This window comes from Ylistrum balloti, unplaced genomic scaffold (assembly GCF_031769215.1).
Source record: "Ylistrum balloti isolate Yb309-2 unplaced genomic scaffold, AGI_CSIRO_Ybal_v1 Utg369978, whole genome shotgun sequence".
NCBI lineage: Eukaryota > Metazoa > Mollusca > Bivalvia > Pectinida > Pectinidae > Ylistrum > Ylistrum balloti.
In genome coordinates, this window is record NW_026782067.1 from 519,429 (window position 1) to 547,342 (window position 27,914).

At 35.7% G+C, this 27,914-nt stretch overlaps 1 protein-coding gene across 1 annotated transcript in view; it reads right to left on the reverse strand.

The window, feature by feature from the left end:
• LOC132547778 (uncharacterized) overlaps positions 1 to 22,264 on the reverse strand; it is a 47,949-nt gene extending 25,685 nt beyond the window's left edge. The window contains exon 1 of the mRNA XM_060211577.1: positions 22,081 to 22,264. Within this exon, the coding sequence (XP_060067560.1) occupies positions 22,081 to 22,264 (184 nt within the window). The remainder of the gene's footprint in view (positions 1 to 22,080) is intronic.
• Between the last annotated feature and the right edge of the window lie 5,650 nt (positions 22,265 to 27,914).

The following is a 27,914-nucleotide window of genomic DNA, read 5'->3' on the forward strand; positions in this document are numbered from 1 at the left end:
TAAAATTATTGTCACAGGACAGATAATGTCTAATTAAGGTCAAGCAAAGTAACAGTCAAATGACAGGTTTTTTTTAGATTTTAAAATCACTGTCACTTGACATCGAGTTTTAAAGTTACAATCACAGGACAACTTTAAAGTAAATATACGTAACTCATCCTAAAAGTAACACATTTCTGAGATAAAAGTACTGGTTTTAACTATTTGAGGTATGTACACCACTGGTATAGAATGATTAAAGTAGTAATGGAACCTGTTTATAACATGAGAATTGAGCTTATCCCTATCACAAAAACAATGGAATCCATCATATGTCAGATATAGTGATGCAATGTCCCATGATCAATAAGCAAAGTGTTTTCATGTCGCTGCATAACTGTTCTATTTCTAGGACGTCTAAGGTTTTGCTATCCTATCTAACATTATACCAGTCTCATTAATCACAAAGTTACCCCCAGATTGCCCTCCCAAGATTTTTTCCTGAACCAGATATCCACTTTGCCATGACAATGGTAAGAACTTAACTGATGCCAAGTACGACCATTGTGACCACTTTGAAATGACAAATTTGAGAGCAGCATCTCTAAAGAGGAAAGCTGCAGTATATCTGTGGCAAGTCCATGTATTCAAGCTAAAATCATTTTTGCATCAGGAAGTATCTTACTATTCATATGAATTAAATGGGTTTGGAACACCTTAACATCAATGTTGATTACAAAGGATGATAGTCCTCTGAAATCATGCCATCAATTGTATGATTACCTATTAAAGTAATGGTCCACCTACTCAATGTCTCCGACCTATAAACCTGGGGCCAAAGGTGTTCATACATGTATAAACCAGGTATGATATGCTTCCATGCATGTATAACCCAGATCACAGGTACATACATATGTCACATACATGGCCTTCAGTACATGGAGATTAAAATCAAGAGCATCACAGCTGAATGTAGACTTGATGGCTAAGTAGCTGGCTATCACATTTCTGATGGACAATTTAAGACTAATATCTTCCTCACAAATCAACAAGCTCTACTTAATGTGTAGATATCAATATCAAATACGTTTATCAAGGCTTGAAATAAATATCCATCACAGTATTATCAAATACAACCTAGCCACCTTTCAAAGGAACAGTTTCAATTTGATTTAATTACTGAACTTGCCTACAGTTTTGAATTATTCCATCAATGTTCACGTACACAATACAACATAAAATATGTTTGGTTTTTTAAAATTAAGACCAATATGAATTACCATGAGAATGAATTTGTGCTTTGTAATAATGACTATGTTAACAGAATCCTGTTTTTACTTATTAAGACAAAAATGAATACTGAACTTAAAAAAATTAATGTAGCAATACACACTCCAAGGCAGTGTTAACCATGTAGTCCAGTAATACACACTCCAAGGTAGTGTTAACCATGTACTCCAGTAATACACACTTACAGGCAGTGTTAACCGTGTAGTCAAGTAATACACACTAGCAGGCAGTGTTAACCATGTAGTCCAGTAATACACAATCCAAGGCAGTGTTAACCATGTACTCCAGTAATACACACTTACAGGCAGTGTTAACCGTGTAGTCAAGTAATACACATTAGCAGGCAGTGTTAACCATGTAGTCCAGTAATACACACTAACAGGAAGTGTTAACCATGTACTCAATAATACACACTTACAGGCAGTGTTAACAATGAAGTCCAGTAATACACACATACAGGCAGTGTTAACCATGTAGTCCAGTAATACACACTAACAGGAAGTGTTAACCATGTACTCAATAATACACACTTACAGGCAGTGTTAACAATGAAGTCCAGTAATACACACTTACAGGTAGTGTTAAACATGTACTCCAGTAATACACACTAGCAGGAAGTGTTAACCATGTACTCCAGTAATACACACTTACAGGCAGTGTTAACAATGAAGTCCAGTAATACACACTTACAGGCAGTGTTTACCATGTACTCCAGTAATACACATTCCATGGCAGTGTTAACCATGTAGTCCAGTGATACACACTTACAGGCTGTGTTAACCATGTAGTCAAGTGATACACACTCCAAGGTAGTTTTAACCATGTACTTCAGTAATACACATTTCAAGGCAGTGTTAACTGTGTAGTCAAGTGATACACACTCCAAGGTAGTGTTAACAATGTACTCCAGTAATACACACTTACAGGCAGTGTTAACCGTGTAGTCAAGTAATACACACTAGCAGGCAGTGTTAACCATGTAGTCCAGTAATACACAATCCAAGGCAGTGTTAACCATGTACTCCAGTAATACACACTTACAGGCAGTGTTAACCATGTAGTCCAGTAATACACACTAGCAGGCAGTGTTAACCATGTAGTCCAGTAATACACACTAACAGGAAGTGTTAACCATGTACTCAATAATACACACTTACAGGCAGTGTTAACAATGAAGTCCAGTAATACACACATACAGGCAGTGTTAACCATGTAGTCCAGTAATACACACTAACAGGAAGTGTTAACCATGTACTCAATAATACACACTTACAGGCAGTGTTAACAATGAAGTCCAGTAATACACACTTACAGGTAGTGTTAAACATGTACTCCAGTAATACACACTAACAGGAAGTGTTAACCATGTACTCCAGTAATACACACTTACAGGCAGTGTTAACAATGAAGTCCAGTAATACACACTTACAGGCAGTGTTAACCATGTACTCCAGTAATACACATTCCATGGCAGTGTTAACCATGTAGTCCAGTGATACACACTTACAGGCTGTGTTAACCATGTAGTCAAGTGATACACACTCCAAGGTAGTTTTAACCATGTACTTCAGTAATACACATTCCAAGGCAGTGTTAACTGTGTAGTCAAGTGATACACACTCCAAGGTAGTGTTAACAATGTACTTCAGTAATACACATTCCAAGGCAGTGTTAACCATGTCGTCCAGTGATACACACTAACAGGCAGTGTTAATCATGTAGTCCAGTAATACACACTTACAGGCAGTGTTAATCATGTAGTCCAGTGATACACACTTACAGGCAGTGTTAACCATGTAGTCCAGTAATACACATTCCAAGGCAGTTTTAACCATGTACTCCAGTAATACACACTTACAGGAAGTGTTGACCATGTACTCCAGTAATACACACTTACAGGCAGTGTTAACCATGTACTCCAGTAATACACACTCCAAGGCAGTGTTTACCATGTAGTCCAGTGATACACATTCCAAGGCAGTGTTAACCATTTAGTCCAGAAATACACACTCCAAGACAGTGTTAACCATGTAGTCCAGTTATACACACTGCAAGGCAGTGTTTTAATCATATATTTCAAAAATACGCACTTACAGACAGTGTTAACTATGTAGTCCAGTAACACACACTCAAAGGCAGTGTTAACTATGTAGTCCAGTGATACACACTCCGAGGCAGTCTTAACCATGTAGTCCAGTAATACACACTCCAAGGCAGTGTTAACCATGTACTCCAGTTATACACACTCCAAGAAAGTGGTAACCATATATTTCAAAAATACGCACTTACAGGCAGTGTTAACCATGTAGTCCAGTAATGCACACTCCAAGGCAGTGTTAACCGTGTAGTCCAGTAATGCACACTCCAAGGCAGTATTAACCATGTAGTCCAGAAATACACACTCCAAGACAGTGTTAACCATATATTTCAAAAATATGCACTTACAGGCAGTGTTAACCATGTAGTCCAGTAATACAAATTCCAAGGCAGTGTTAACCATGTAGTCCAGTGATACACACTTACAGGCAGTGTTAACCATGTAGTCCAGTGATACACACTTACAGGCAGTGTCAACCATGTAGTCCAGTAATACAAACCAAGGCAGTGTTAACCATGTAGTCCAGTGATACACACTTACAGGCAGTGTTAACCATGTAGTCCAGTGATACACACTTACAGGCAGTGTTAACCATTAATTGATTGTAAAATGATCAAACCCTTATTATTTTTATTTTACTGACATTTCAAATCATTGGAACACATTGTGAGATTATATGTATGGCTGTTTATTGATAGGGACACTGACACCACAATAATCTATTTACCAGGTACATCAATAGCATACACTTCAAATAGCAGGTTGTAAATGCCCATTGTAAGTAATTGATACCACCTACTATATATATACATGTCACTTAATCAGCACTGATTCAATGTTTCTTTCAGTTCTTGCTGTCACATCATGCGGTTGCCAGCTGACACAACTTGAAACAAAAACTCTGTTTAAACAAGTGATCAGTTTAGGGAGCATGGAATGTTAACAATGTGTATTGTCAAAAAGCAACATTGTTTCCACTACACAATTTGATAAAACAATCACGCCAAACTTGTCCTTATTTTTAATGTCAAATAAATAATTATAAGATACCTAGATATACATGTACTTCATAAACACCAAGGAGATGATTTTAATAAACATTAATACACAGTCATAAGTCTAGCTATACATTTCTATGTCAATGCAAACTTCTGCCAATACACTTTTTCAGATTTGCATTCTTGTTATATCCAATGTGATGAAAAACAACTAAAAACTTTTGATTTCTTCACACAGTCAATTAACATGCAAGTGATTCAAAATATAGTTATATGATAACCACTACATATTTCAATGTTCCACTCCGGCCTCTGTCTCTAACGATCGGTATGTTCTCTTTCTTGCCTTGCTAGCATGTTTTTAAACACTTTGTCATAATTTTGGGCCTTGTCAACTCTGACAGTTCAAATTCTTATTTATTTTAACAAGCACAGTGTTGCATAATTGGAAAGGGGTTCAACAATATCTATTTTTGTTTGGATTAACCGATTCCACAAAGTCCAGTGATACACACTCTCAGTGTTATATCTAAGCTTATTGTAAGTTACCCAGTCTAAACAAAGAATCTAAATATGTTATGCATTAAAGTAATATTAACATATCTTTTTACTGCATACAGATATGCAAAATAATCTAATGTACCCACCAATATTTCCACATAGAACAAAGGCTTTTAAATTGCAAATCAAATAACCTTTTAACCTTATCCAAGAATCCAACACTACAGAGGAACTCCATTTTCCGGTCTAGTACTGTTCACATTTCTTCCAAGGAAAATATCCTAGTGTTCCCTGTTATTGACAACTCTTTATTTGGGAAAATAAGTTTTCAGAAATACATGTGAAAAATGTCATTATGTCGTCAGCGCAAAACTGCCATACATAAAGAGTGCCACAGAAATAAATTCTGTTTATCACATCACTTTCACATGAAATTTCTTGCATTAATTCACATAGAGATAAAATAATCAGATCTTTTTCACTTAGTTCTTGACATTAATTAGTAATTGTTCCATTCAATTGTAAGATTTTATTTATATACCGGTATATATATCATGTATTCATTTCGGAGACAATACAAAAATTGAAAACCTGGCAGAGACATCCATGCTGTGCTACAATAACTACGGTACACATTCTACAACAGGTGATGAATTCTATGTAACTTATATACCAGAAGCAGCTGTGCATGTCATTTACCTATATTCTACACAATAACTTACCGGAATGCACAGGTAAATACAGGTCTGTTTATAGTATTTACCAGTTAACCTAATTAAAAGTATGTTTTCTGGGTCATCCCACAAAACGGTTCCCTTTGTAGGGTATCTATGAGACTCCGGAGGTTTAATGCTTAGTCAGGCACATAAAACACTTTATATATATGGTCTCTTAAGTATATATAGTCTCCTAAGTGGGCTAAAATGACCCAGAAAGGAATTTGATTATCCGACGATCATGTGTATCTACTTGTATAACAGGTAATTGTGTATCTTGCAATCAATATCTACCTGATACACAGATTCTGTCTGGCCATCTCCACACACCTGTCAGTATTTAATTAAGTCTGTTAATTTCTCTTTGCCCTAGAGCTGGTCACCTTGTACTGTAGTAATACCCTCTACATCCAGGCTTCTGTTGTTAAATGATTAAGTCTGCTGCATCACACAATAATGCAAACTTGATCATCATTTGGTTTACATTTCTAAACCGAAGCAGAGATAAAATAATTGCCAGGTGAGGAAAAAGGTCATATATAGTGAAATTATTACCTTTTACACTTTATTCCTCATCTACAGATTTATACAAGGTGTTTTCTGTTGCCAATCATCACTTTTCTGTACTTAGATACCAGCAGATAATAAGTCAACTATTGTATTGTCCTTAAGGCCTGCCCTGTTACATCACTAGGCTGACAAATCCATCCACAACACATAACATTCATTGTTGTTCATCTCTCAATGCATCTGTGTAACATCTACTAGATCATACATTCCTGTTGTAGAATCATACCTGAATAATTATACCTGGAGAACTATACCTGTAGAATCCTACCTGGAGAATCCTACCTGTAGAATCATACCTGGAGAATCATACCTGTAGAATCCTACCTGGAGAATCCTACCTGTAGAATCATACCTGGAGAATCATACCTGTAGAATCCTACCTGGAGAATCCTACCTGTAGAATCATACCTGGAGAATCATACCTGTAGAATCCTACCTGGAGAATCCTACCTGTAGAACTACACTGGTAGAATCATACCTGGAGAACTACACCTGTAGAAACCTACCTGGAGAATCCTACCTGTAGAATCATACCTGTAGAATCATACCTGTAGAACCATACCTGTAGAATCATACCTGGAGAATCCTACCTGTAGAACCATACCTGGAGAATCATACCTGTAGAACCATACCTGGAGAATCATACCTGTAGAACCATACCTGTAGAATCATACCTGGAGAACTACACCTGTAGAATCATACCTGAATAATTATACCTGGAGAATTACACCTGAATTATATCAAAACCTTACTTGACGAATAAAACCTGAAGACTTACACCTAATTGTACCCTGAGAATCATACCTGTAGAATTAAATCTGAAAAACTGAGGAATTATACCTGAGGAATCGTACCTGGAAAATCATACCTGAGGAATCGTACCTGGAAAATCATACCTGAGGAATCGTACCTGGAAAATCATACCTGAGGAATTATACCTGGAAAATCATACCTGAGGAATTATACCTGGAAAATCATACCTGAGGAATCGTACCTGGAAAATCATACCTGAGGAATTATCCCTGGAAAATCATACCTGAGGAATCATACCTGGAAAATCATACCTGAGGAATCATACCTGGAAAATCATACCTGAGGAATCATACCTGGAAAATCATACCTGAGGAATCATACCTGGAAAATCATACCTGAGGAATTATACCTGAGGAATTATACCTATCATACATTATCTAGTATAAAACCACACTTAAAAATTGGGAAACAAATCACATACTATTGATATATAAATAATGATCAATGGAATACCTGGTATATATAATTAATCACTCATTAAATTCTAGTTAATGTGTATATTTTAATCTACTGATATATTATGTATACATTTAAATTACATTTACCTATTTATACCTACATCCTACATCTGTATGCATGTTTCTGGTTAAGGTATCCGGCTGGGAAACATAACAACATTAATCAACCTAGATTTTGATATCAAATTTAATTTTCTATTTATATCAGAGGCAGTTAAGTTGTATCATTTCTTACATCTACAATGGTAGTGACTGCTTAACATGACAGTTACATTTCTATAGAATGCTTTGGTCATTCCTGTCTTAATTAACAGGTCATATTCTGATTGCCTTTGTGACCTTCATTCTGATCTCAAGGTGACCTTGACTGACAAAGATACTATCAATCGGAATATAAAGGGTCTGACCATACGTGATACATACTTTAATCATCTTCTTAACCTATTACATCACCCTCACTGCCCTCTCTTGTGTAGCTTTTCCTGATTCTGAACGTTTTTATGACCTTTCTTAACCCTCACTAACCTGTGACCTTGACTAAACAAACCTCTTTGTTTAGTCAAAAACAAACATCAATTAAACTGACTTATGATAAAAAGTTGCTAATTAAGTATGGTAATGTGGTGACTAGCTATGACCTTTACTCAACTAATTTTCTAATGTGACCTTGTCCTTTCATACTACCTACAACCTTCACTTAACTTGATTTCTAAAGTGACTTTCACTTTTTAAACATTATGTGACTGACCTTGTCTTTTCCTTACTATGAGTAACATTACCTAAGTATATATCTGTGGTGACCTTGTGTATTCTTGACTATTATGACCTTGACTTTAGTAGCTTTCTATATGACAAACACTTTATATCAAGTCAGTGGTAAGACAGCACTATCATTGTTATATAGAACAATACAAATGGTGGTGTTGAGACAGTGCTGACTATTCAGCCGTGATGTGATTGATGACAGGTACGGACATTAACTGACCTCTGTTAAGTTCTGATGTGTTTATTACACAGACTTACCGTTACAGTACTGCCAATATAACATACATTTTACTATCAATATGAACCTCGACATTCCATCAATACAGATATCCCTGTATCACCCAGATATCCCTGTATCACTCCTATCACATCAGTTTTGATTGAGACCATGAATACAACCATATAAGACAATTTGAGCTATTTCCTTATTAAACATCTTAAATGTGTCATTCATTTGCATGTAATTTAAACTGAAAGCATCAATGAACAAAAATGTCAAATTTACCAGATAATAAATATTCTAGAACATGAAACAATACCAGCACTAACTGTCCTAGTATATGGAATAAGGTCACAGTATCAGCACTAACTGTCCTAGTGTATGGAATAAGGTCACAGTATCAGCACTATCCGTCCTAATGTATGGAATAAGGTCACAGTATCAGCACTAACTGTCCTAGTATATGGAATAAGGTCACAGTATCAGCACTAACTGTCCTAGTGTATGGAATAAGGTCACAGTATCAGCACTAACTGTCCTAGTGTATGGAATAAGGTCACAGTATCAGTTCTCTTTGTTCTGTTGGATATGAAATAAGGTCACAGTATCAGTTCTCTTTGTTCTGTTGGATATGAAATAAGGTCACAGCATCAGCACTAACTGTCCTAGTGTATGGAATAAGGTCACAGTATCAGTTCTCTTTGTTCTGTAGGATATGAAATAAGGTCACAGTATCAGTTCTCTTTGTTCTGTTGGATATGAAATAAGGTCACAGTATCAGTTCTCTTTGTTCTGTAGGATATGAAATAAGGTCACAGTATCAGTTCTCTTTGTTCTGTTGGATATGAAATAAGGTCACAGTATCAGCACTAACTGTCCTAGTGTATGGAATAAGGTCACAGTATCAGCACTAACTGTCCTAGTGTATGGAATAAGGTCACAGTATCAGTTCTCTTTGTTCTGTTGGATATGAAATAAGGTCACAGTATCAGTTCTCTTTGTTCTGTTGGATATGAAATAAGGTCACAGTATCAGCACTTACTGTCCTAGTGTATGGAATAAGGTCACAGTATCAGTTCTCTTTGTTCTGTAGGATATGAAATAAGGTCACAGTATCAGCACTAACTGTCCTAGTGTATGGAATAAGGTCACAGTATCAGTTCTCTTTGTTCTGTAGGATATGAAATAAGGTCATAGTATCAGTTCTCTTTGTTCTGTAGGATATGAAATAAGGTCACAGTATCAGCACTAACTGTCCTAGTGTATGGAATAAGGTCACAGTATCAGTTCTCTTTGTTCTGTAGGATATGCAATAAGGTCACAGTATCAGTTCTCTTTGTTCTGTAGGATATGAAATAAGGTCACAGTATCAGCACTAACTGTCCTAGTGTATGGAATAAGGTCACAGTATCAGTTCTCTTTGTTCTGTAGGATATGAAATAAGGTCACAGTATCAGCACTAACTGTCCTAGTGTATGGAATAAGGTCACAGTATCAGTTCTCTATGTTCTATAGGATATGAAATAAGGTCACAGTATCAGTTCTCTTTGTTCTATAGGATATGAAATAAGGTCACAGTATCAGTTCTCTTTGTTCTATAGGATATGAAATAAGGTCACAGTATCAGTTCTCTTTGTTCTGTAGGATATGAAATAAGGTCACAGTATCAGTTCTCTTTGTTCTGTAGGATATGAAATAAGGTCACAGTATTAGTTCTCTTTGTTCTATAGGATATGAAATAAGGTCACAGTATCAGTTCTCTTTGTTCTGTAGGATATGAAATAAGGTCACAGTATCAGTTCTCTTTGTTCTATAGGATATGAAATAAGGTCACAGTATCAGTTCTCTTTGTTCTGTAGGATATGAAATAAGGTCACAGTATCAGTTCTCTTTGTTCTATAGGATATGAAATAAGGTCACGTCAAAATTAACTTTTCAAGTATGATTATATTTATTTGTAATGAAGCCAAAAGCCTGATTATATATCAAAAAGAATTAAAATATTTCCACAACCTACATTTAGTAAATGTTATAAGTTAAGATTTGCTTCAGGCAAAAGGCGGTACATTTCATACAGACTTTATAAAAGTCATGTGCCTCTTTAATATCGTTAATCCACCCATTATCCGACTTTAGTCACTAAACCAACATAGGACTCACTCAAGTGTTAGCTGGTAGTACTATAATAATACAGTAGTAGATTTAGGTAACGGAAACAACATTAAAACTCACTTCCATAAAAAAATAATGTCTTAGAGATTAATTATCTATGATTTCAATGTGAGATTCTCCAAGCATGTAATTATTGGCAGACATAACCACATTGTTCCCTTACATTCTACACTAAACACTTTCTGTCTGAAGTCAATATTAATGGGCAATAGTAACCTAAAGACAATTGTTCCATGAAGGAACACAAGGAATTTCTGACATCCATAATCTAGATTCTAAGTATCTCCTGTAACGACTAACATAGCAATATCATTGTTAAATCACAGTGAACTTAAAATGCTTCCTTAATGGATCTGCATGCTCCAAGTGTATTGTTGTACATTATATAATATGTGTTACCTTTGTTGTACCTGTGATTTCTGGCAATTATTTCACTTGAAAATAGATAGTCAATAATTGTATCAAAATAACACTTTTTAAAGATGTTTATTATATGCAAAATGATGCATGTGACAGTAAGGTAGACCTAAAGGTAGACATACATAAGCTGTGAAAAGGTAGCATACAGCCTTAAATCAGCCTGAGGTTACATAAATTTATACCTTCAGAATTTTGACTAGGGTTTTGAAAGAAAATGATCCAGCTTGGGTAAAATATAACATACCAAGTATGCACTAAAAGTCCTGTAACCTAAGTTTTACTACAAAAAGCTATTTAGGAACCATATTCAGTGGACCCATTGCTTGCGTGACTTGGACACATTTTGTCACTAGATTGACCCCTATAATATACACTGCACGCTCCACCTCAGAATTGGGCAAGACACACCCTTGGGAAATGAAGGTGAAGGCAATAGTATTGTGTTGCTGTCATCTGTCAGGGACATGCTTTGTGTAGAGTTAGAGATGGAATCTGTGGCGCCAATCCTGCAAACATTACAGGTTCTCATTCAAAATTAAATTGAACAGATTAAGAGATGAGGACTAGTTCAATGATAGTATTGTTCCCTCCACATGATCTACTTTTGAAGGTCACATTAGAGGCTGTGGAAGTCATATCAAAGCCCCAGTGATACATAAAGGGTCTATTTCCTCTGGCAAGGATCTAGTTCATTTTATTACATTTCTGCTGGTAAAAATAAAAATTTATCAATTTGATAAAAACTAATATTATAACAGGTTATATAACTTTTCCAATGATAATATAACTTTCATACTTTTGACCAACCAGAGTGGTTCTTTCTAGGCACTGAATTAAATTCACTGAAATTTCTTGTTCAGATGCTAAGGAAGCAAAGGTGGAATAAGCTGGATTTCCATCCAAAAACACCCGTATACATTTCTAGTTTCCTCTAACTTGGTATAAGGAAACAATTTGTAAGCAACTCTTACCAGATAACAGTGTAAAATGGAAGAATACAGGGTAAAACAGTCTATTCACGATGGCATTGCCTTGTCGAGTGAAACATCCAAACATCTGATATCAAAGAGCATGCTAATATTTCCTGAACTATTTTTTAACAATGCTCTATTTTTGTGTTTGAGTCAGCTTTATTTCCCCTATAGAAATGTAATGAAAAGTAACTTTAATGGTTTTCTGTTGAACATCATACACCGTGAATATCACTTTGTATTATATCAGACATCAATTATGGTTGTCTAACTTCCGATTCTCGTGACAACTTTCTCTGGTTTATAATAATCTGGTGATTAAAATATTTTTATCTGGAAAACAGAATATCCTAATAAGTGGGTTGCAATATATATTTTACTCATATGATATAATGTATCCATATTTTTCACTTTTATTTCATTCTTATATCCCAAGTAGATATTTTCTCATACTTGTTAAATATATATATATCAAATATGAAAGGATTGAATTACAGGGCCGTGATACTTTCTACACAGCACCTGGTAGGTGTGCTCAGCCCAGAAACATAATAAATCATAAAAAAATTATAATTCTTAAGTAAATATTTAATAGCTTTAAGTAAGGTCTTCTTAACTATTTGAATTTGAAATGATAATTTTCAACAATATTTTAACAAGGGATTTAATTTTTATCTAAAATAAACCTGAAAAATTGTTTTAAATAAAAATTGAAATCAATTATATTACAAGTCAATGCTTTTCATTTAAGAATACAATATAACAGTAATTATTTCATTGTTTCAGGACACCATGTTGATGAAGTTTTGCATTTTAAAAGAACTTAAGAAAAATATGCATAAGCTTAAATTACAATCTCAATAATCAAAATTTTCTGCCATAAATTTAATGAAGTCTGGATTCTTTATTCTGTAATTGTAGTTTATATAAAAATATTCATAATTATCATACTGTTTCAAAATGTGATTTTACAAACATTTTTCTGTAACAGATTTTAATCCATCGAATCTATTGTTTTTTTTATTGCACCATCTCATGGGTTTAGCATTATTCAACGTATCACAACCAACCAGACACGAAAATACAACACTGAATAATTGATTAGCAGAGAATGGAAGTACACCTGCAGGTTGGGAGTTGGAATTGTAAATCTGCTTTACAAAACATGTTTTCCTAACATCAATAATGTGTGACCTATTATTAGTCCATAGGTAAACTGATTTCGCTAAAGCGGAGACTGATTTTGACAACAATTTCACACATAATTCTAAGAGGTCCTTTGAAAAGAGCGACACATAGTGTATCTTGTGTAAAGGTATTACAGAGAGAAAATAATTACCGCAACATACTCAAGTGTGAAACTGTACTAGTTTACCAGTTTTGACCCTATCGGATGATATGGAGTGACTAAAACAGGACTTATACCTCAGTGATTTGTCAGAGTCTGAAATAGACTGTAACATCCAGTACGTAGGACAAACCTCTAACACCATCAACACCTGGATAACAAACCATCGATATCATATCTACTGCCAGGAGGACATAATGCAGATGAAAGACAAAGAAGACATCATGGAGACCAACAATTACATGTATACTCTGTTGTAAATGCTACACCACAAATGAGAATCTACACTACCATGTCAATAATATACAGTGAAATAGATCTACTTTTTACCGATACGAGATATACAAATCAATGTTTGGCAGAAAGGATGATTACGATAAACCTTTCAATTTCATTTTATCAATTCATTTGTAAGCATAAGGCAATTATTTGCCCCTTCTAATGATGTAACAATCAAATGTTATCCTCTTGATGAATACTTCAGTAAGAATGTTCTTGTAGAGATTGTCCAGATGAAGATTATGCAATAGGGTAAAAACCAGTAGACTAGTAAAGTTTCAACCAATTGGTAATGTTTGAGTATGTTGTCGTTATTATTCTCTCTCTATAGTAAGTTTATTTTCTGTAACTGCCCGCATACCTCTGAGGTATCCATACTCAATGTGAGGTTTCACACAAGGAAAACCCACCGATTTCAATCACACATTGGCTCTTTCTTCCTCCTTAGTTGTGTAAACGAATTCATTTGTCAGAAGGTTCTTGTCTACCAATAATATATGATATTTTTAAAAACGGCAAAGACTAATAGATTATTCGTTAGGGTTGTCCATTATTAAATATCTTCTAAACAAGGGCAGTCTTTAAATAATGTACATGGTACGACCATATTACCTTCAATTAAGCAACTTGTTGAAATTCTTTATCACATTATCCATAAAAGGCAATTTAAAAACTCTTTCATTGAAAATTGAGTACTTTTTCTGGTATTGCCTAGAGTTTTCACTTTCTCAAACCATATGTTTGTTGCATGTTGAAAATCAGTATGTATTTTACCTGTTTACGACTTTATACAGAATTCATTAACATACCTAAGATAATTGTTTTAGATGGCATTATGTCATATTGCCATCTAACTTCCCTGTAATTATAAAGTTTTCTCATCTACCAGCCATATATGACAGGAAGTGCAGACCTACCTCGCCTGTCAACTACCTTTATTTAGTAAGCAGCTTGTCGGCCATGTTAGCATGACCTCATGACAAATTGTTCCTGCCACACATATTGCCTTATTTATGAGACAATGCTACATATGTTTGTGAGTTTCTGCATTGCCGAAAGTGACAGATTTCTCTGGCTAATTACAACACACATGACAATAAGTATGCTTATAGTTAAATGCTTGAAGGCTCATTTATCTTTGTCTTATATACATGGTACCAGGTATGGTAAATGCCTTGACATGTGAAAACTGAAAAGTAACTGTCCTAAAGAATTAAAAAACCATTCAGGCTAATACCTGAATGTTCTCATTTGCTTAATACTACTGTATACACAAAAGTTCAGGTAATGGTGTCATGGTCCATTAGATAAAAAATTGAACAGAACTAATTAATATGATCCACTTTATATCTCTATTATTATGTATTGGTAGGTTGTTGACAGGAGCAGTACCTGTAATTACAGGTGTCTATGTGTTACGGCTGCCCACCTGGAATGTGACCCTAGCCCATTAACCAATCAAGGTAAATCCCCAGAAATAAACTTGAGATGGTATGTTACACAGTGATAAAATAAACTTCTAGTCCTTATCTCTGCAAATATAAGGCACTCAGAACAGGGCTAGTTATGGCAATCATTTCCACGCAACAACTTCCGTAGCTGCCGACCTCGGCACGTGTAGGTGGTGAGAAGGGTGAAGATTGTCCTAAAATCCTCTGGTGTTTGTTTGTGTCCCTTGGTCAGCCACAGCATGCCTTGGTGACCTGGAGGCCACATAATGTTTGGATTTGTTTAGGTGGAGCGGCCAGCTAACAGTCCGATGGATTATATGTGGCATTCTGATCAATTACATACTCCATGTAAAATTCTTTCTGGTTTCATCACATCATAAAATAGCTGATAAATGAAAATTTATAATGGCATAAATTTGAGAGAACCGAGATCAACAACGACTTTACTATAATATTGATAACTTACGACACAGCAGCTCTTATTAGTATAGTCATCCTGGTGGTCATTATAAGACAGGCCAAATAGGTATATATTATACTTTACAATTGGTTTCACTCCTCTCGAGCATGTACATCTTCCTAAATCACAAATACCACAGCAATCTATAGTTTATAAGAAAAGTGTGATAGAGATAAAAGAGTAACCAGACATCGAAGAAAATCAGATGTTTTACCAGTTATGTATATAATGGAACAGGTATGATATATATCACAGTCAATGCATGGCGTACCAGATTCTTTTTCTTTATTTTTGTGTATATTAGGGATTCAGTATATCCTTGTGTATATGACACAACAAGATGTTCTCCATCAGCCGTACAAAAACCTACATCAATGTTGAAGGCTACGGCTTCCTTTCTGTGTTAATGTATTCAACCTGTCAAATAAAGCGTCCACACAGGTGTGGAATACCTGTCATTGCTTACTAAATCAAACACATGCTACCTGCATGTAATACTAATTTGGAGGATGCCAATGAAAATAGGTAATACATATACCATTATGGAAAATGTAGATAAGAAATATTTTGATGCCTTTCTGTGGAACAGAATATCTTCCTACCTCAAACAATTAATGAAAACATGCATATATCTAACTCATACAATGAAATGTTTAATTAAAGCACACATGAAAATAATAAAATTCTGAATACATAATCCCTCATGTATTCCTAAACTATTTTGATCCAAATACGATGGCTCTATGCTATTCTCCATCTCTGAGAATCTCAACAATACATGACTCTATCACTTGAGATCAGTAATATCTCACTAGAGTTGTCCATTCTTAACCTCCATCTATCCTTAAGACATAAGAGTCACTAACCCTGACCCTATATACCCTTAAAGACATTAGTTACTAACCCTGCTCCCTATAAATCCTTAAAGACATTAGGGTTACTAACCCTGACCCTATATACCCTTAAAGACATTAGTTACTAACCCTGCTCCCTATAAACCCTTAAAGATATTAGGGTTACTAACCCTGACCCTATATACCCTTAAAGACATTAGTTACTAACCCTGCTCCCTATAAACCCTTAAAGACATTAGGGTTACTAACCCTAACCCTAACCCTATATACCCTTAAAGACAAAAGGGTTACTAACCCTGACCCTATAAATCCTTAAAGACAAAAGGGTTACTAACCCTGACCCTATAAACCCTTAAAGACAAAAGGGTTACTAACCCTGCTCCCTATAAACCCTTAAAGACATTAGGGTTACTAACCCTGCTCCCTATATACACTTACAGACATTATTTATTGATAACACTTTTTCCTCATTGTTGTACAAACAAATAAATTTTATTTTTATCTATTTTGAATTTTACTCCCACTTATATCATAGTGTAACAGATGACTAGTGCAATTATTACTATTACTCTGGTGTATGTATTGTAGAACGTTTCATCAGCGTCGTCATTGTTTGAAAGGTCTTTCATGATACACAACAAGATGTCTTTGGCATACTAAACACCAACAATTAGTTTCTGATAGTTACATGTGTTAGTGTGTCAACTTCTTCTGTCTGTACATGCCTGCTGGACCCAGTAGTCCATTAATCCTGAAGTGACAGGAACAAGGACACTGGTTATCATGACCTGTCCCAACACTCAGTATAAATAACCCTTACTGACACCCCCTACTAACAACCCTACACCCTTACCTACTGTAAACACCCCCTTGACCCTATCAACAACCCCTATATTCCTACCCTGATCAACATCCCTACCCCCTAACAATACCTCCTTAATTTTATAAACACTTCCACACCCTTACCCCCCTGATAATGAACACCTTCTTAACCTGATCAACAACCCCATCCCATTTTACTCTTATCAATGCACCCACATCCATATCCCTTATCAGTTCTCTCTTCATCTTATCAAACACCCTCACACTCCTACCTTCATCAAAACTCCTTTAACCTTATCCAAACCCTCACAGTGCCTATCCCTTTTAACATCCCCACATTCCCTTCATCATCAACATCATTACACCCCTACCCCTATCAACACCTTACTTCCCCTACCCCCTTTTTCAATACCCTAACACCCCCAACCTATCAAGACCCTCACATATCATACTCCCAATCAACACCCACATCCACTATCCTTATCAACAGCCCCATCCCTTATGCTAATCAACTTCCACATATCTCCTACCCTAATCAACACCAAAACCCCCTAAAGTATCAACACCCCCACACTTCTACCCCTATCAGCAGGAATACCATGTGGTCACTGATCACACCTGCTCTGTTAGGGTCAGACAGACTAGGTGTGTCAGGTGGTCTGAAAGGTCACAGTGCCAGGAAGACTTATATGACAAAGTAAGTATACCTGTGCAGGTGTGATAAATGGGGAGAGAGAACTTGCTGACAGGACATCGTGGAGCTGGAATGTTGTCACGCTTGAAATGGTTTCTTGTTCCTCTTTGATCCCTATACAACCTCATGCTTATAAATCATTCTAAAATAAATCTGGTGACATGTCGTCGGAGCCCTGTAGGTACAGAGCTGTGACATGCTGTGTTATTATCACAATAAGTAGTCAGAATATACCAATCAGATGTCCCGCGGCAAAACACACACAACTTCATTCATTGTTAAAACAAAACAAAAATTTTTGTTTTGTGAATTTCTAAAAACTTTAATGTTCGTTTAATATATTAACATTTCTAATTTTTCCTGTACATGTAACATTAATAAATTAATATCTTCCAAACATAAAACTTTAAATTAAAATATATATATTTACCAGATTTCTTTGTATTTTTGTCACATATTTGCCTAATCTCAATAAATCATGGAAATAGACCACCACTGACATCTACCAGCTGTGCATTCCTACAAGTCTCTGATGATAAATGTATACCTATGCATTAGTTTTTCACAATTTATATGCGTTGCTCATTGAATAATGTAATTGGTTTTCTTGAATGAAATTAACCAATTAAAACTGTTATAAGCAATTATGTCACAGAAATATGAAATAACTATCATTACAATATATAAATGCTATATAATTTTTTTAAATATGTCAGATCACTTTACAGGTCAAAGGTGAAACCTTGTGAAACCCCATATTCTATATACCATGTAGAACTTCGAAGAAGATCATACTGATTGTATTGTCCGATTATCTGTTATAAATCCAGCGCTTTCTGTTCAATGACAATCAGGTCTTAAATTAAAGGCTTCTGCCTGAGGTGTTGAAAATCTGGCTATCGAAAATCTCAGATCAGGCTATCAAATATTTCAATTCTACCCATATACAAACACCAGAGAACAATACGACCTGATATTGCCGAATCTGTACATGGTGTTGTCGGACAAGTATTTAAACTCACAAGTACCGGTATATCTTACATACCATCAACTCTTAATTGAATGCCAACATATGAAAAAAACGCAATTTAAACATAAAACACTCGTTCAATATGTCATTCCAACAATTCTATCAAGTGTGGACAGACATCACAGGTTTTACGTTACAACGGTTGTAAACGGTTAAGGAGCTCACTGGTTTGCATGTCAACTTTTCATAGATTTCAGTTCAAACAATTATGTTGCGTGTTTGGGTGCTCAGTGCTTAGTAAAACTCCAATTTACGTTGGCTCCATATCCCCTATTTTGTACGCTGTCTGGGTTTGTCTGCATTCCATGAATACAGTATATATTATATACTGGGCAGACACATTGCTCATTCAGCATATTTGTTTAAAACTCCTGTTTTTATCCAAAATAATGAAATCTTTTATATAAAGTATTTCTAACAAAGGAATTCTAATTTATTACTTTATTGTCTCTGACAAACAAAGATGACATGAATGGTACAGGTTAAAGGCAGTTTCAAAATTTGAAATTTTTATTTAGTATACAGGTGCCTGTATAATTAATCTCCCGTACATTTAAAATGAGTTTCTTAAGAATAATCTTATCTTTTAAACTGTAAAGGGGGATCATCACAATAATTACCTTACAAAGTTGATAATGCACCAGTAAGTAAATATTTTGGGTTTTTTTGCCTAAAGTCCAGATTTTCTTCTCATACAATTTTATAAAATAACTGCCTGAAGGGCCTTAGATTATTGTTAAACAAAAATAAATATGCCACACGTTTCTGTCAGACATAACTTTTGTAACCCTAGGCAGTGAAAATCAATGACAACATACAATCATATTGAGTAATACTTGTTTTGTATACAAAGTTACATCATTGGAATGCCATACGTTTAAATCATTTCCTGTGTCAATAATAATAGCAAGGGATTTATCTATAAATCGTAATACATTAGATTTGTAGAGTAAACATGTACACAGTTCAAATACAAAGTCAATGTGTGTATGTGGGACTGACAGCATATCTACAACTTTACCTTTGTTATTTAAAATGACACCATTAAGGAGATCAAGTCAACAGCTGCCTCTTTAATTATAATTCAGATAAAAACTGGGTACAGGTATAAATTAAAGTCCAGCTGGCTTTGTGTGAACAACAGCCCTTCATTTTACTATGACCCTTGTAATCATCTACAAATAAGTTTCAAACAATTTGTTTCCAACTCAATTTAGAACCAATATCTTTATTTATAGAGAATTAGTGACCCTTAATCAAACCACAATAGAGCCTATCACCATGTAGTTGTGATTTTTACAAATGAATTTTGTTTTCTATAAAAATGACATAATACCTGAATAAGAAAGCTTTCTATCTTTAAAGTTTCAACTGTATGTTCCAAATTTCTTTCTATTAGCAAGATTAATTGTTGTGTGGAGTTGTGAGCAATTTGCCATTTTGATGAGTAGACACTATACTGGGTAGTAAATATAAAGTAGATTTACATTGATATCAGCTGGAAATCAATATCATATTATAACTGTTACTGAATGGTGACCCCCCTCGGGTATTGATCACGGTTAAGTGCTTTGTGGTACATAGTTGTCCTTCACCTTTCAGCATATTTTTACGACCACAGTTATTATATCAAGAGAATAGACCTATATATCTACATTGATTGATCTTTAAAAGATTCTGTCATTAATTGGTGGAACTATTTTATAGGGCAATGAACCTCCACGTGTACTTGTTAGTGTTACACATTAACAATCCTACAAGGTGACAGTGACCATATCAAACATACTCTGCATATAAATGGCTTTGATATGAAATATAGAGCAATTATTTTACTATAAATACTCCCGAGTTAAAACAACATTTTGTGATGTAAGAGATGTTACAGAATTTATTATCATTTATAGTACAAATCTACGTGTTGTCACAGAAATATTTACTGTTTCATAGAATAATGATGTATCAGGTCATTTAAAGTCATGTCTACGTGTTGTCACAGAAATATTTACAGTATCATAGAATAATGCTGTATTTGGTCATTCTGGGTCATGTCTACAGGTTGTCACAGAAATATTTACAGTATCAGATATTGTTACTATATCAGAATGTTGTGACTCCTGATTAAGGGTTTTCACAGAACATTTAAAAATATCCTGGAAGATTACCATATCAGGTGATCGTTTCAGAATTCTCAGTGAGAGGTCACTGCTTTAATAATCTAGACAAGTTAGATACAATTGTCCTGCAGGTAAAATATAAATCAGAATACAAGTCATTAAATGTGACACAGTTTTAAATGTTTTAATATCCAAATAGCCGACATACTAGTTTAAATAAGGACTGATACACAACATTGCCATCAGGCATCAAGCTAGGATATCTCACCTATCAGCAAAACACAAACTTTGAATTCATTAAAACGTACAGAATCTAGAAACTTTAAGTATTGTCATCTTAAGTAAGAAAAGTTGTTGATTTTTTTCTTTAATATTATTATTATAATAATGTAGAAAAATGTAACGAACCTGATTTTTTAGACTAAAATACTTGGTTTAGATTTGAGCTTGATGCATGTTTTTTTTTCACTCGACAGCTGACAGAATACATAATGTTTGTTACCTGTGTTACTTTTACCTGTAAGATATTGACATGTGGGATCGTCTACATAAAACATGTGATAAAACTTGCCGACTTTAACAGATATGAATGCTAAGATCAATAGCGTCAATATATAAAAAAATACTGGAATGCAACATTTACAACATAAATGTCCACGATGATTCATTCCAAGTGCTTATAAAACATACCTGGTCATGCACGTTATTAGTTCCTCATACCTAACTAGGGCTTCTCAGGTAGAGAACTCAGGGGCTGGAATTTTGTTTATGGTGATTAACTTCTCAGGTCGTGGTTCGACATTTGTATTGTTTGATGGCCTGGTGGTGTTCAGACTGTCTTGGAAAATGTATCTTCTCTCATCGTTTCACTTGTGCTTTATAAAACTATATTTTAAATTACCAATTTAACAAACTGGGGACATCCTATTTTAAAGGGCGTACATAAACTGTAGGTAGTTAAAACAATCATAACACGAGACATTCTTAAACATCAACAGATACCTATGTTACACATCACGTGATAAGAGCATGAGTAGCTGATAATGTAATCACTTACCTCTACGACGTCTCCACACCAGAAATGCAATAATTCCCAACACTAAGAATACGACAGCAAGTGTACTGAAGACACTGGCAACCACAACCACGGCGGTACTGGGACCCTGGCACTGGGCTGAAACCCCGGTCACACCTGCCAAAATTATCACGACGCCCAGCATCCTCAGCCCGCCCTCATTCATCCCTCTCTGTCCCGGAAACAGCAAAGTTTTAAAACACCAGTTCCAATGGTTTGTCGGTCAAATTATATTCACGTAAAGCCACAATGTAAATATCCTAGAGTACACTATATAGATATGATATACAGTATTTCTTTACTCGTCGACGACCTTCTTGAGAAGATAAATAAAACCACTAGTGTAAGCCACATATCATACAAGGCTAAAGCACCTGATAAAATCCTTGTTTGCACAGGTATGTAAAAGTACTGTATATCGCTAATTACCAGACAATACAATCAATAAATCATAAATTCATTCAACGAGGTTCGTGTCATATAGTTTAAACGTTCTATTCTCTAAAACTTTCAGAGTATACACATCCTTGTAACAGTTACATAAGTATTCCGCAGTTGGGCACTTCCCCGTAATATCCGTCAAAGACAGGTGAGAGAGTAACTCACTGCCCGGTATTGTCAGCAGGGTGTCACTCGTTCTGGCCCTTCAGGTAAGTATATACCGTACTCTGCCAGTCCACACCTCACCTGAGCCCACAGGTACGAAATTCGTATATGATCGCGAATCAGTCGGGCGCGGGCTTACTGCGTTCGACACAATAATCAGTGGAATGTGTGGACCGTGGTCACACTTGAGTGAACATGTTTTACGGTACACGACCGACAGAAAACCTGACATAACCTGATCGGTGTGGAGAAATACACACTCCTTAACTCACTGTTCATATAGATAGATCCATGTAAACTAAATAATTCGAATTCTTTTATTCCTTAGAAGGGAAAAAATGAAAACAACCCGACAGTCAGTGCACCGATATAGAGCGGTAGAGATGTGTATCCCGCCGAATATTGCCAACATACTATAAAGGATTGCCTACGAGTAAATATTGATTGTAACGGAAAAGTGGAAACATCAGCCCACCTGTGTATCTCAACATTGCATTTGCCGTCAAAATGAGCTTGTCAATACCACGGACGTATTACATTGTCAATAAGGACAAAACGATTTATCATTGTTTACGGACTAACACATTTACTTCATTTCAATTCCTTTCTAAAATATTTGAATTTATTTGCGGTTGTTTACATGCTTGTATTCCAAATGATTGTGTGTTTAACCACAATCAGTGCACTACCGTAAAAGTATGTATAAAGCATTCTACATTTTCATCCCGCTATTCTTTGTCTCTTTTATTGTGATTTTATTTCTTAAATATTTCAGGCAACTCCGTCTATATTGCGCGATATTATGTGTATTATAGTGTACGATCTGGTGTGTATTATAGTGTACGATCTGGTGTATATAACGGTGTACGATCTGGTGTATATTACAGTGTACGATCTGGTGTGTATTATAGTGTACGATCTGGTGTGTATTATAGTGTACGATCTGGTGTATATTACAGTGTACGATCTGGTGTGTATTACAGTGTACGATCTGGTGTATATTACAGTGTACGATCTGGTGTGTATTACAGTGTACGATCTGGTGTGTATTACAGTGTACGATCTGGTGTGTATTATAGTGTACGATCTGGTGTGTATTATAGTGTACGATCTGGTGTGTATTACAGTGTACGATCTGGTGTGTATTACAGTGTACGATCTGGTGTATATTACAGTGTACGATCTGGTGTGTATTACAGTGTACGATCTGGTGTGTATTACAGTGTACGATCTGGTGTGTATTACAGTGTACGATCTGGTGTGTATTATAGTGTACGATCTGTTGTGTATTATAGTGTACGATCTGGTGTGTATTATAGTGTACGATCTGGTGTGTATTACAGTGTACGATCTGGTGTGTATTACAGTGTACTATATTATGTGTATTATAGTGTACGATCTGGTGTGTATTATAGTGTACGATCTGGTGTGTATTACAGTGTACGATCTGGTGTATATAACGGTGTACGATCTGGTGTATATTACAGTGTACTATATTATGTGTATTATAGTGTACGATCTGGTGTGTATTACAGTGTACGATCTGGTGTGTATTATAGTGTACGATCTGGTGTGTATTACAGTGTACTATATTATGTGTATTATAGTGTACGATCTGGTGTGTATTACAGTGTACGATCTGGTGTGTATTATAGTGTACGATCTGGTGTGTATTACAGTGTACTATATTATGTGTATTATAGTGTACGATCTGGTGTGTATTACAGTGTACTATCTGGTGTGTATTATAGTGTACGATCTGGTGTGTATTACAGTGTACTATATTATGTGTATTATAGTGTACGATCTGGTGTGTATTACAGTGTACGATCTGGTGTGTATTATAGTGTACGATCTGGTGTGTATTACAGTGTACGATCTGGTGTGTATTATAGTGTACGATCTGGTGTGTATTACAGTGTACGATCTGGTGTGTATACAGTGTACGGTGTGTATTACAGTGTACGATCTGGTGTATATAACAGTGTACGATCTGGTGTGTATTACAGTGTACGTGTGTGTATTATAGTGTACGATCTGGTGTGTATTACAGTGTACGATCTGGTGTGTATTACAGTGTACGATCTGGTGTGTATTACAGTGTACGATCTGGTGTATATAACGGTGTACGATCTGGTGTATATTACAGTGTACGATCTGGTGTGTATTACAGTGTACAATCTGGTGTGTATTACAGTGTACGATCTGGTGTGTATTACAGTGTACGATCTGGTGTGTATTATAGTGTACGATCTGGTGTGTATTACAGTGTACTGTATTATGTTTATTATAGTGTACGATCTGGTGTGTATTACAGTGTACGATCTGGTGTGTATTACAGTGTACGATCTGGTGTGTATTACAGTGTACGATCTGGTGTGTATTACAGTGTACGATCTGGTGTGTATTACAGTGTACGATCTGGTGTGTATTACAGTGTACGATCTGGTGTGTATTACAGTGTACGATCTGGTGTGTATTATAGTGTACGATCTGGTGTGTATTACAGTGTACGATCTGTTGTGTATTACAGTGTACGGTCTGTTGTGTATTACAGTGTACGATCTGGTGTGTATTATAGTGTACGATCTGTTGTGTATTACGGTGTACGGTCTGTTGTGTATTACGGTGTACGATCTGGTGTGTATTACAGTGTACGATCTGGTGTGTATTACAGTGTACGATCTGGTGTGTATTATAGTGTACGATCTGGTGTGTATTACAGTGTACGATCTGGTGTGTATTACAGTGTACGATCTGGTGTGTATTACAGTGTACGATCTGGTGTGTATTACAGTGTACTATATTATGTGTATTATAGTGTACGATCTGGTGTGTATTATAGTGTACGATCTGGTGTGTATTACAGTGTACGATCTGGTGTGTATTATAGTGTACGATCTGGTTTGTATTATAATGTACGATCTGTTATGTATTTTAGTATACGTTTTTGTAGGTACAGGAGTGCTTATCGGCATTTTTTGAAGGAAATCAAGATATGAAATCATGTTAATTGATTTGGTAAGGATCGAGCAACTCCTTCAGTGGCTGATTCGAGACTCTACAACTTTTTCTGCAGATCGGTTTACGATATAATAACATATTTTTTGAAAACTTGTTGATTTTTATTCGATGAGAAATGTTATTTAAGGGGGGAAATATCTTAGTTCGTGCTCAGCATTACAACCTAACGTGCTCGTTTTACTCTGACAAATGATTGACTGTCATGCCTTGCTAATTAACGAGCGATCTGATCACTGTGTGAATTCCCGGTATTACTATCCTTCTGTTTTTCGTCTTTCTTGACAATTGCTGTTGAATATGAAAGGATTTTTGTACAGCTGGTTACCTAATCCTAAACCACATAAAGGGAGACAATCCTTTCAATGTTCTAAATAACTTCAGAGAGGCGAAGAAAGATATACCGAGGTGGGATTTCCTCTTATTTGCAATCACCAGTGGAACCGATGACACTGAACTACTAAATAATTGAAATAATGATGAATTTCAGCAGTAAATGTAACAAAAACAACAACACTTTTCCTTCATTTCAGTGGAGACATCTATAACGTTACCACATACTGTACTTAGATTATATGTAAGTCAGTGGCATAACATACGTCACTGAGTTCCACTACCCTTTTGCGGATTCCATTCCTTAATATTCCCACTAATTTTCAGCCCAATGGCGCCCGACGAACTACAAAAGATGTGAGATATATTTTTCAACCAAAAGCACACGTGAGGAAGTCTTATAGGGCACCATTCGTGAAATTTGGGAAATACTGAAACAACAACCACAACAAATAATCTATCTCGTAGAAACGCATTGCCATACCAAATTTTACATAGGAAGTAAATATAAGTCTTACAGCTTACGGCGCATGTTACACAGCTATTCAAACGAACATCGCATTGTGACAAGTACATTTTCACCTATCCGCTCAACCATAACCAATGGCATGATAGTGCAGTTCCGGTCAGTGACAATGAAATGGATGTAGATTTTTTAAAACTTTCGTTCATGGTTATAACGTCTTGCAATAAATTTAATGTCATCAGAACATCGGTGTATCTTTTTCTGTGAATAAAATGATTGTTCAAAAAATCATATCCCAATCTTTGGCTCATTTTTGCATTGTTTGTAATACATGCTTGCATGTGATGTGATCCAGGATCTTCCACGGAACTGGTGTCAGGGAAACATGTCCGTAATTTTCTGCCGATGTTAGGGAAACATGTCTGTAATTTCATGCTGATGTTAGGGAGACATGTCTGTAACTGTATGCCGATGTCAGGGAGACATGTCTATAACTGTATGCCGATGTCAGGGAAACATGTCTGTAACTGTATGCCGATGTTAGGGAGACATGTCTGTAACTGTATGCCGATGTTAGGGAGACATGCCTGTAACTGTATGCCGATGTTAGGGAGACATGTCTGTAACTCTAGCCGATGTTAGGGAAACATATCTGTAATTTCATGTTAGGGAGACATGTCTATAACTGTCTGCCGATGCTAGGAAGACATGTCTGTAATTTGATGCCGATGCTAGGGAGACATGTCTGTAATCTTATGCCGATGTTAGGGAGACATGTCTTTAATTTTATGCTGATGTTAGGGAAACCCGGACCCGAGGTTTTTGCCGAGTTTATTTCCTTCAGTAGGTTTGTGAGCCCATCCAAGTTGATAGATAGATCTGAGATTCAGTGTTTATCTTTTTCGCCTCCGACTTTTTGTCTGTGTTAGTGGTATCGAATACAAACTTGAATTGTTTGATCAGTATTATCGCTTTCCCGCTGTTATTCTTGATATTTTCTTTTAACGGAACTACTTTTTTTCTTCTTACCTTACATATTGCCTAGCCCTTCTGATATAGTGTCGTTGGCATATGTCCATTCCGTGTTTCTCGGATTTTGCGTCTACATTCGTTATTTAATGCTGACGTTAGTTTACTAGACTTTTTAGCTTGACTGTATATTCGTGCCTTCTGTTATAGACTAGCATTTTTTCACACGGCTGTTTATTAATAAAGTATTTCTGTTTGACTTGATCATTTTTAATGGTTTGTGTTTGTCCGGTTGATTTCAAGTCGTCAGATGTTTTTGCTAGGCCATTCTTTATTTACGGTTCCAGCACAGACTTTAATCTATATTCGGCCCGTATATAATATATATGTAACCTTTGCGTGGTTTTGAGATTTAAAAGTG